At 40.9% G+C, this 11,285-nt stretch overlaps 1 protein-coding gene across 2 annotated transcripts in view; it reads left to right on the plus strand.

Annotated features, from left to right (window-relative positions):
• Positions 1-11,285, plus strand: part of LOC122541328 (butyrophilin subfamily 3 member A1-like) — a 109,338-nt gene that overhangs the window by 64,938 nt on the left and 33,115 nt on the right. For both annotated transcript variants that reach the window (XM_043677993.1, XM_043677994.1), the window contains exon 4: positions 6,627-6,908. In XM_043677993.1, the coding sequence (XP_043533928.1) occupies positions 6,627-6,908 (282 nt within the window). The remainder of the gene's footprint in view (positions 1-6,626; positions 6,909-11,285) is intronic.

The following is an 11,285-nucleotide window of genomic DNA, read 5'->3' on the forward strand; positions in this document are numbered from 1 at the left end:
CAGCCTGCCATCCTGAAAATGATCCAATTATTCCTCCTGTCAGACTTTTGTCTGTTAACCAATTCCTAATCCAGACCAGTAAATTACCCCCAATCCCATGTGTTCAAATTTTGTTTACTCATCTCTTGTGTGGAATGACCAAAAGCCTTCTGAAAATCCAAATATGCCACATCCGCTTGTGTTCCTTTATCTATGCTACAAGTACCATCCTAAATAATCTGTAACAGGATTGCCAGACATGATTTCTATTTCATAAATTCATGCTAACTATCCAATCATATCATTATTTTCTAAGTATCTATTAGCACATTCTTTAAAATAGATAATTACTTTTTCCCTACAGCTGACATCCAACATCAAACTAACAGGTTGAGACTTCTAAATTTTACTCTCCCTCTCTTCTTAAAGGGTGACTATAAGGCCATAAGACATAGAAGCAGAATTTGGCCATTCAACTCATCAATTCTGCTCTGCTATGCAATCATAACTGATATGTTTCTCAACCCCATTTTCCTGCCTTCTTCCCGTAACCTTTCATCTCCTTACCGATCAATAATCTATTTCTGTCTTAAATACACCCAATGACACTGCTCTCTGTGGTATTAAGTTCCACAGATTCTTCCACAGAATTCTTTCTCTCCTCAGTTCTAAAGGGTTGTCCCTTCACTCTGAGGCTGTGCCCTTGGATCCCAGTCTCTCCTAGTAGAGGTAACTTATTTTCCACATCCACTCGATCCAGACCACTCAATATTCTGTCAGCTTCAAGCAGAGTACAGACCTAGAGTCCTCAACTGCTCCTCATATATCACTCCCTTTATCTCCAGGGTCATTTTTGTAAACCTCCTCTGCACCCACTCCAATGCAAGCAAACTCCTCCTTAGATGCAGGGCCCGAAGTCGCTCAAAGTATTCCAAATCTGGTCTGATTAGAGCTTTTTACAGCTTCAGCAATACAGAATAACTACTCTTGTATTCTAGACCTCTTGAAATGAATGTTGACACTGCATTTGCCTTACTAGCCAACACCTGAGTCTGCATGAGAATCTTGAACTAGGATTCCTAGATCCTTTTGTGCTTCAAATTTCTGAAGCCTTTCCCTGTTTAGAAAATAGTCTACACCTCTATTCTTCCTCCCAAAATGCATAACCTCAGACTTTCCACATCGTATTCTATTTCTCATGGTTTTGCCCCCTCTCATGGCCTGACCAAGTCCTTTTGCAGTTTATTCACCACCTCAACACTACCTACCCCACCACCTACCCCACCATTCCTGATGAAGGGCTTTTGCCCGAAACATCGATTTTACTGCTCCTCTGATTCTGCCCGAACTGCTATGCTCTTCCAGCACCACTAATCCAGAATCTGGTTTCCAGCATCTGCAGTCATTGTTTGTACCTAATGTAAATAATAGTCATCCCAATACTGACCCTTGTGGAACTCCATTAGTCATCAACTGTCATTTTGAAAAAGATTCCTTTATCCCTACTCTCTGCATTCTGCCACTCAGCCAATCCTGTATCTGTGCCAGGACACTGTGGGGTTACTTTCCAGTCTGCAGGAACTTATAGAAGGTTTGAATTGTGAAGAAAGGCTGGGACATTTTTCACTGGAGTGAAGGAGGTTGAGTTTTGACCTTATAGAGGTTTATAAAATAGTGAAAGTTATAGATAGAGCTGGTGATAGTTGTCTTTTCCCCAAGGTGAGGAACTTCAAAACTAGGGGATACATTTTTTATGGTGAGAGAAAGAGAGATTTAAAAAAGATATGAGACGCAAATTTTTTACAAAGAGGGTGGTACGCATGTGGAATGAACTTCCTGAGGATGTGTTGGATGCGGGTACAATTACAACATTTAAAAAAGGATTTGGATGGGTACATGAATAGGAAAGGTTTGGAGGGATATGGGCCAGGATCTGGCAGGTGGGACTAGTTTAGTTTGGGATTACGTTCAGCGTGGTTGGACCAAATGATCTATTTCCATGCTGTAAGACTCTGAAATGTTAGCCACCAATGTATCTGTTATCTTTATAATCACCTCTTTCTATATGAGAGCAGTAATTTTGGTGACGCTTTTAAACAATCTGAGTGGTTTATATTCAGGTGTGTGCCTGTGTCATACCTCAAAGGACACAGGGCAGCAAATGATCATGTCCCTGACAGTTCCATCCACATCCTGGAAAATTCAATCATGGGAATCCCAACCAGAGAACAGTTGTGCATGTGGTAGAATGGGCGGAATTGGTGAGGAAATTCTGCTCTAATCAAAAGATTGGTCAAAGCCTCTCACATTTACTGCTGATAGGTTCACGAATCAGTTTTGTCATCATGGATGATGGAGAGAGAAACAACGTGTGATTGGACGAACTGTGTGTGATTGGGTAAGCTTGGGAGAAAGGAAGCCTTTTGTTGAGATTGATGGCAAACCCATTTATGAACCTGTCAGCAGTAGATGGAGATACAACCAGTCTTTGACTGGGGAGAAGTTCCTCACCAATTCTGCCCATTCTACTACAGGTGCAGTGCCCAGATGTGCTGACAGGATCCAAAAGGGGTCTAACCATAGTTTTAGATAACTGCAGCATAACTTCTGAATCCTTGTATTCAAGTCATCTGGATATAAAGGCCCAGATCCCCTTGGCTTTCTAGATTAATTTCCACACCTGTTCACAACATTATAAAGATCCATGCAACTGAATCCTCAAGTCTCTTTGGGCATCCACTATATTTGACTTGATACCATCTGCAAAGTACCCTGATCAATCATGGGGTAACCAACCAGAGAAACATTGTACCGGTATTGGAAGGGTAGGATTGATGATGAGCTTTTCCTTTAATCAGAAACTGGGTGTCTCTCACATTTATTGCAGATAGGTTCACAAGTGAGTTTGTCATCAGCAAGTGGGGAGATAAACAGTGTATGATTGAAGCCGCAGTAAGTAGTTGGGTAGGCATAGGAAAAGGAAGCTTTTTTCTCAAGGGGCCCAGGCTGGAGAGAGTTTTGCTAAGGTGTTGTCCATTGGGTTTCTGGGCTGGTTGGCTTTCTCTAGCTGCAGTGATAAAGAAACTCCAAGCAGGGGGCAGTCAGAGATAGAGGTTCCACAGGGAGATGGGGTAGATGAAAGAAACTCAGGTGGGGATAGGGTGGTGGTGGATATGGTGATGACAAGAAGGCTCAAAGAGGGTTGTCAAGAGAAGATGCTCAAAAGAAGACAGGAATGGCTCTGGAGGCTGCAAGAGGAGTGGTTGACAGAAAAGGAGGCTGCAATGGAAGGTGACAGAAGGAGGCTGTAAATGGGGAGAAGAGAAGGAGTTTGTAAAGTGGGGGGCAAGAGAGTGAGTAGGGAGTGTGCAGAAGAGAGAAAGCCAATATGGGGCAGAGGGAGAGGGAGACTGCAGGGGAGTGGAGGGATGTAGGCTGTGCATACTAGAAGAGAGGGGCTGCTAGGTGAGAGGAAGGCTGCAGAGCAGAGAGAATAATTTGAAACCTGTCGGCAAGGGTCTACTCAGCTGAATGGGATCCAGGACAATTTCATGTTGCTGAGCGAATGAATTCCTTGCAAGTGGAAGTTGGATCGAAAGCAGCAAATGTTTAAGAGGTACCAGGTAGGGCTAAAGGTGTGCATTCCATTGTAATGAACACTGTGTCAAATGTGAAATTTAAATTTCAGGGAGTGACTGCTTTCTTAAAATCTTTGAGCTTTCTGCTTATGCAATGAAAATACATTACTTGTGATCTCATCAGTGCACTCTGTGATTTTTCTTATGTAGACGTGTGCAATATTATGGGGAAAATGCTAACTTACAGCTGTTATCTTGTTTCAGTTGACACTGTGGTGTCCTGGAAATTAATGATTTCCTTACCTGCCGCAACTTTAAGTTTCACAGAGGGTTGATAATTATTGAGGAAATTAATAAATTCTTCTAATTCTTCTGTGATGGTCTCAATTCCCCATAAGTCAACACGACTAAAGAGTTATTATTGTTGATGAGAATGAAAAAGAACCCCCTGAAAAACCAAATAGTAACCATTGATAAAACATCAAGAAAAGTCCTCAGAATTAAAGGGACTTTGTGCCCTGCACTACTGAATATCTAACTGAGCAATATTGTATATCAGAGGTGAAACTGCAGATGCCCTTGTGATCAGGGCCATGGAGATGAATTGCGTTCACTGGTGCTTTATCTGTATCTGGGCCCTTTCTCTTATTCCATCCCCTAACATCCTTTGGATGTCCAAAATATTGGGCACCACAGTCACAGTCGGATTGAACTGTCCTTTATGGGTTTAGCAAAGTATCTTGGGTTTCGTACTCTATTCTTCTTTTTATGAAGTCTAAGTAAAGCTTAGGTTTTCAGTATAAAAATTATACATAATTTGACCGTCCATATCATGCAACCAACCCTGCTTCTTTGAACCTGGTTTCTATGCAATAGCTAGACAACAAGATTGAAAAGACCTGACTCTCACAAGCATGACAAATAACAATACCCATAGACAAATGAGAATATCTAGTCATGGTATTGAGATATTCTATTGACACATGACTTGTGGTTTCACTTCCAAGTTTCAAATTGCAAAAGTTCCAGTAAATTAGAACCAACCACTCATGTGCAATATTGCATTTTGTCATCCACACAACAGAGCTTATGTAACCCAGAGGACAGAAATCCAAATTTCACCCTAAAAATTTGAGAACTTGAAGTTCCAACTTAAAAACACAAAGACAAAAAACATGAAATCAGACTTCCACAAAAATCCAACTGGTTCTCTGCTCTCCTTTAGGGGAAGTAAACCTGCTGGAGTTACCTAGGCTGGGCATTAGTGGGCACAAACTGTATTACCCAGAATGCACTCTGGCTGTCAAAACAAATGGATGTGGTTCCAGGATAATTGGATCTCAGGTGCTGGAACTTTGGCTGGAGAGAAGTGTCCCTCTGTGTGCTTGTTTGATGCTGCTTCAAAGAGGACGGGGGCTGAATGCACAGGTTAAAGAGATTGGCACTATCTTCACACCCTTTCTCAGACATTCCTTGTCATCTGACTGAGTATTGTTAAATCTGACCAATGTGATTTTCCAGCAGGCCCATCAGCCAAACTAACCTGTTCCTTCAGAGGTGAGCATGAATGGATTTTTTTCCTGCTTTCCCCAAAAATGAATAACATCAGACCGAGGTGACATTCTGTATACTGGTTACCTACCTGCAATATCTATTCTTCAACACCAACAGTCATGCTATGAAAACATATGTGAATTTAATTTTCAACCATTTCCTTTTCTGAGCAATGTTGAGAAATATATCTCAAATCCATCATTATCTTATTATCATCGTTAATGAAACTGTTGTTGGGCTTTCTAATGCTCGACCACTGGGGTTTCACGTACAGGTTTATAATTCAAGGAAAGTGTACTCTAAACTAGTCAGAATAAACATCTGTGGAATACAAAAGAAATTGCAATTTTACCATTTCAGTCGCATTGGCATCTCATTATCTAAACTCCAAACTCTTTTTCTGTAAACACATGAGAAATAGAAGTCTCTGGTTGCAGGTTAATATCAATGACTGTTCAACCTGATCTGAGCCTGGCCCTGCCTGGTACTGTTTGTCTCATTCCTTATCATATATGTCTATCTTCTCCGTCTCTGTATGACTCCTAAGGCCACTTGGGATAGTTCTGCTGTCGTGGGCACTAATGGTGTAAAATGTTTGACTGAGAATGTTGCATACTGTGAACGGAGAAATCACCATTTAACTCTTGTAGCTTAATTAACTCTTACACTATTATTACAATATGATGCATTTTTTTTTGATATTCATTCACAAGTTTTGAATTGTTGGATAGGGCAGCACTTACTGTCCATCCCTAATTGCAGTTAATCCACATTGCTGTGGATCGGGAGTCACATATCGGCCAGAACAGGTAAGGATGACAGGTTTCTTTGCTGGACAACATTTGTGAACCAGATGGCTTTTTCCCAAAAACCAACGTCGCTTTCATGATTGGTATTACACCCTCAATTCCAGATTTTTTAAAATTCAAATTCAACTGTCTGCCATGATGGGATTTGAATCCAGGTTCCCCGAACATTGCCTGTGCCTATGGATTAATAATCTAGATAATACCACTGGGCTATTGTCTTCTGAGATGACTGCACCCAAAGCACTATTACTGCTACAATTACCTGACTCTAATATATAAATAACCCCATACCCTGCTCTTGAAATGGAGTTAAAACAGGGAGTACATGGTAAACAGAAGTTTGAAAATCCGTTGGTGTCACTTACATTCTTACCCTAAAGTCTATATGTATCATTTATCCTTACATGTATAATTGGTCAGAAATTCACTCACTGGTTTTCTTCTTTCCTCTCCTTTTAGAAAGTGTTTATATCTAGCTGTAGTGCAAGTCTTAGGAATTAATTAATCTAAATAAATTTATATCAATTATTGTGTCTTTGCTGTAAAAGCATATTCTGAGATAAAATGTAATTCATAATCTGATTAAAGTCATGTGATAAATCAATGATGAGATACCTATCAATAACATTAAATAAACAGATTCACATGGTTACAGGAAGTGTTCCTAACGTTTGCTGTTTCTGAATCTACTCTCTGTCAATTATAGGTTTGGGCCATCAGCCCTGGATCCAGATGAAGGGATATCATGAAAATGGAATCCAGGTTGTGTGTAAATCCAGTGGATGGTTCCCAAGGCCAGAAATACAGTGGATCAGTGAAGATGGACTTATTTTATCACAAGCTGAACCAAGTTATGAGCAGGACTCTAATGGTCTTGTGAATGTCCAGAGTATCATTGTCGTTACAAAACAATCAACTAAAAGGTTTAAGTGTCGTATACAGAATGAAGATTTGAGAATTGCACAAGAAGCAACAATCAAGATATCAGGTTTGTAAATGAGAATGTTTCATCAAGAAAGTTAAAAATGACTTCTATTCTACCACTGATCACATCATGTATTTAATTGCCCCCAAGATGCCCACATATGATAATCCTTGATTATCTTTTCTTGATTATCTCAAACACAGTTATGTCAACGTCTGATTTGTGTTGAAAAAATGTCACACTCCATACATTTGTATCAAATCAGTATTATGTCCTTCAGTATGGATATAACCTTTGGTGATTTATGTTAGCAGTTTTTAAACTCTTTAATTGTAAGAAAGGTTTTGTTGCTTCCCTATGTGTGCTGACCATGGAGGGCTTGTCTTACAAAGAGAGGCTGACTAAGCTCGGACGTTTCTTTCTGGAGAGGAGGAAGAGAGGTGACTTTGTTGAGATGTACAAAATAATGAGAGGCATGGATAGAGTCGATAGCCAGAGACTTTTCCCCAAGGCAGGATTGACTGCCATGAAGGGTCATAGTTTTAAGGTGTAGAGGAGATGTCAGAGGTAGGTTTTTTACGTAGAGAGTTGTGAATGCACGGAATGTGTTGCTAGCAGTAGTGGTGGAAGCAGAGTCATTAGGGACATTTAAGCAACTGCTGGACATGCACAGTGAATTGAGGGGTGCGTAGGTGAGCTTATTTTATTTTACATTAGGATTAATCCTCAGCACAACATCGTGGGCTAAAGGACCTGTTCTGTGCTGTACTTTTCTATGATCTATCCAACTGGGACCAACAGACTCCTTCACACTGTTGTTACTCACAACAACAACTTGTATTTATCCAACACTTCAAAGTAATGAAACGCCTCAAGGCTCTTCACTGGAACTTTCTGAAGCAAAATAATTCACTTAGTCACCTAAGGAGATATTAACTCAGATGATGAAATACTTAGTTAAAGAGCAAGGTTTTAAGGTGTTTCTTTGAGGTGGAGAATGAGGTAGAAAGGTGGAGAGGCTTAAGGAATGATTTCTAAAGCTTGGGCCCTCAGCAAGGTAAGGTGCTGTCACTGGTGTGAAGCACTTAAAACCAGGGTTGGTCTGGGGACCAAAATTAATGAGCAGAAATGCCTTGGATGGTTTGGGGCTTGAGGCGATTATAGAGATGGGGAGGCAAAGACATGGAGGAATTTGGAAGTAAGGATGAGAATTTTAAACTCAAGATGTTGTTTGACCAATTGAAGCCAATGTAAACCAGGAAATAATCATTCTTCCTAATATCTCTTTATTTGATTTACCAAGAATAAAAGGGAACCTAAAGGGCAACTGATTTACCAAGAATAAAAGGGAACCTAAAGGGCAACTTCAGAGGGCAGTATGCATATGGAATGATCTGCCAGCGGAAGTGGTTGAGGCGGGTATGTTAACAATATATAAAAGGGGTTTGGACAAGTACATCAATAGGAAAGGTTGAGAAGGATATTGGATTGGCTGGCATGGATGGAGATTTTGGTTGGCATGGACCAGTTTGGGCTGAAGGGTCTGTCTCTATGCTCTAGGACTCTCTGACCTATTTCCTCAGAAGGCCAAGGAAATTCAGCATGTTCACAATGACACTTACCAATTTTTATCAATGCACCAGAGGAAGCATCCTATCTGAGTGCATCACTCTCTTCATTTGATTTACCAAGAATAAAAGGGAACCTAAAGGGCAACTTCAGAGGGCAGTATGCATATGGAATGAGCTGCCAGCGGAAGTGGTTGAGGCGGGTATGTTAACAATATATAAAAGGGGTTTGGACAAGTACATCAATAGGAAAGGTTGAGAAGGATATTGGATTGGCTGGCATGGATGGAGATTTTGGTTGGCATGGACCAGTTTGGGCTGAAGGGTCTGTCTCTATGCTCTAGGACTCTCTGACCTATTTCCTCAGAAGGCCAAGGAAATTCAGCATGCTCACAATGACACTTACCAGTTTTTATCAATGCACCAGAGGAAGCATCCTATCTGAGTGCATCACAGCTTGGTACGGCAACTGCTGTGCTCAAGACCACAAGAAATTACAGAGAGTTGTGAACCAAACCCAGTCCATCATGAAAACCAGGTTTTCTTCCATTGACCTGATCAGGTGTACTCTAAAACTCTGTGGAAGCTAGGGAAGATATTGCTGGGCCCCTTGCTGAGATAATTTTATTATCAACAGCTACAGGTGAGGTGCTGGAAGACAGGAAGTTGGCCAATATGATGCCACTATTCCAGAAATATTATAAGGAGAAGCCAGGGAACAATAGATTGGCGAGCCTGACATCAGTGGTGGGCAGATTGTTGGAGGGAATGCTGGGGATCAGGATTTACATGTATTTAGAAAGGCAAGGACTGATTAGAGATACTCAACACGGCTTTGCGCATGGGAAATCATGTCTCACTAACTTGATTAAGTTTTCAAAAAACTTAATGAAGAGGATTGATGAAGGCAGGCAGTGGATGTGACCTATAAGGACTTCAGAAAATCTTTCAACAAGGTTCCTCATGGTAGACTGGTTAGCAAGGTTAGATCTCACAGAACACGGAGAGAACTAGCCATTTGGATACAGAACTGGCTCGAAGGTAGAAGACAGAGGCTGATGGTGGGGGGTTGCTTTTCAGACTGGAGGCCTGTGACCAGTGGTGTGCTGGGATCGGTGCTGGGTCCACTGCTTTTCATCATTTATGTAAATGATTTGAATGTGAACGTAGGCAGTTAAGTTAGTAAGTTTGCAGATGACACCAAAATTGTGGTGTCATCAGCGAAGGAGGTTACCTCAGAGTACAATGGGATCTTGGTCAGATGGGTCAATGGGCTGAGGAGTGGCAGATGAAGTTTAATTTAGATAAAAGTGCCTGCATTTTGGAAAGGCAAATCAGGCAGAACTTATACACTTAATGGTAAGGTCCTGGGGAGTGTTGCTGAACAAAGAGACCTTGGAGTGCAGGTTCATAGTTCCTTGAAAGTATAGTTGCAGGTAGACAAGATAGTGAAGAAGGCATTTGGTATACTTTCCTTTATTGGCCAGAGCATTGAGAATAGGAGTTGGGAGGTCATGTTGAGACTGTACAGGATATTGGTTAGGCTACTTTTGGTATACTGTGTTCAATTCTGTCTCTCTGCTTTGGGAAGCATGTTATGAAACTTGTAAAGGTTGAGAAAAGAAATGGTGAAATGGCCTAATTTCTCTCATATGTCTTATGGCATTTTTGTCTAAGTGGATCTCGACTAGTTTAGGATATCTGGTCAGCATGATGAGTTGGGCAGAAGGGTCTGTTTCCATGCTGTAGAGCTCTATGACTCTATGACTCCATCTACATTTCCCATGCCTTGGGAAAGCAGCCAACATAAACAAAGACCCTTCCCACCCCAGTTATACTCTCATTCACCATCTCCTATTGGGCAGGAGATACAAAGGTCTCAAAACACATAACAAAAGATTCAAGACCAGCTTCTTCCCCACTGTTATCAAACTTATGAATGGATCTCTCATATAGTAGAGTTGATCGTTCTCTGCCCCTTCTCTATAGCTGAAACCCTATGTTCTGTATTCTGTTCTCTTACCCTGATGTACTTACTCAATATAGGAGTTGTCTGGTAAACAAGCAAAACAATACTAATCATTGTATCTCGGTGACAATAATAAATCAAACAAAGTCATCCACTGTGCTCTGTGAAATGCTATACAATTCATTAAATATAGCCTAGACAAGGATAATTTCCAAACTTAGGCCCCAGAAATTTCTAGAATTTTGGGATGTGAGCATCACTAGTTACCTAGCATTTTTGCCCGTCCCTAGATTGAATCATAGAGATATACAGCATGGAAATAGACCCTTTGGTTCAACCTGTCCTTGCCGACCTGGTATCCTAACATAATCTAGTCCCATTTGCCAGCACTTGGCCAACTTCCCTCTAAACCCTTCCTATTTATAGAACCATCCAGTTGCCTTTTAACTGCTGTAATTGTACCAGCCTCCACCACTTGCTCTTGCAGCTCATTCCACACATTGTTATGGACTAGACTAGACCACTCAAAACATTCTTAAGCAGGCAGCCCAGACTATAACTTTGCAATTTGTTTCAGTAGGCGTACAGTGAAAATTACCTGGAGGAAATTAGCTAGGTTGACTACCAGATTTTAAAACAGACAAAAATTTATTCACAAAATTACAGAATGAAACACATAGAACGGAATAAAGAGTACCTAGAGAACTCAAGCAAATCTTAGCAGGACTTATACACTTAATGGTAAGCTCCTAGGGAGTGTTGCTGAACAAAGATACCTTGGAGTGCAGGTTCATAGCTCCTTGAAAGTGGAGTTGCACGTAGATAGGATAGTGAAGAAGGCATTTGGTATGCTTTCCTTTATTGGTCAGAGTATTGAGTACAGGAGTTGGGAGGTCATGTTGC

Source organism: Chiloscyllium plagiosum, chromosome 37, assembly GCF_004010195.1.
Source record: "Chiloscyllium plagiosum isolate BGI_BamShark_2017 chromosome 37, ASM401019v2, whole genome shotgun sequence".
NCBI classification, from domain to species: Eukaryota; Metazoa; Chordata; class Chondrichthyes; order Orectolobiformes; family Hemiscylliidae; genus Chiloscyllium; species Chiloscyllium plagiosum.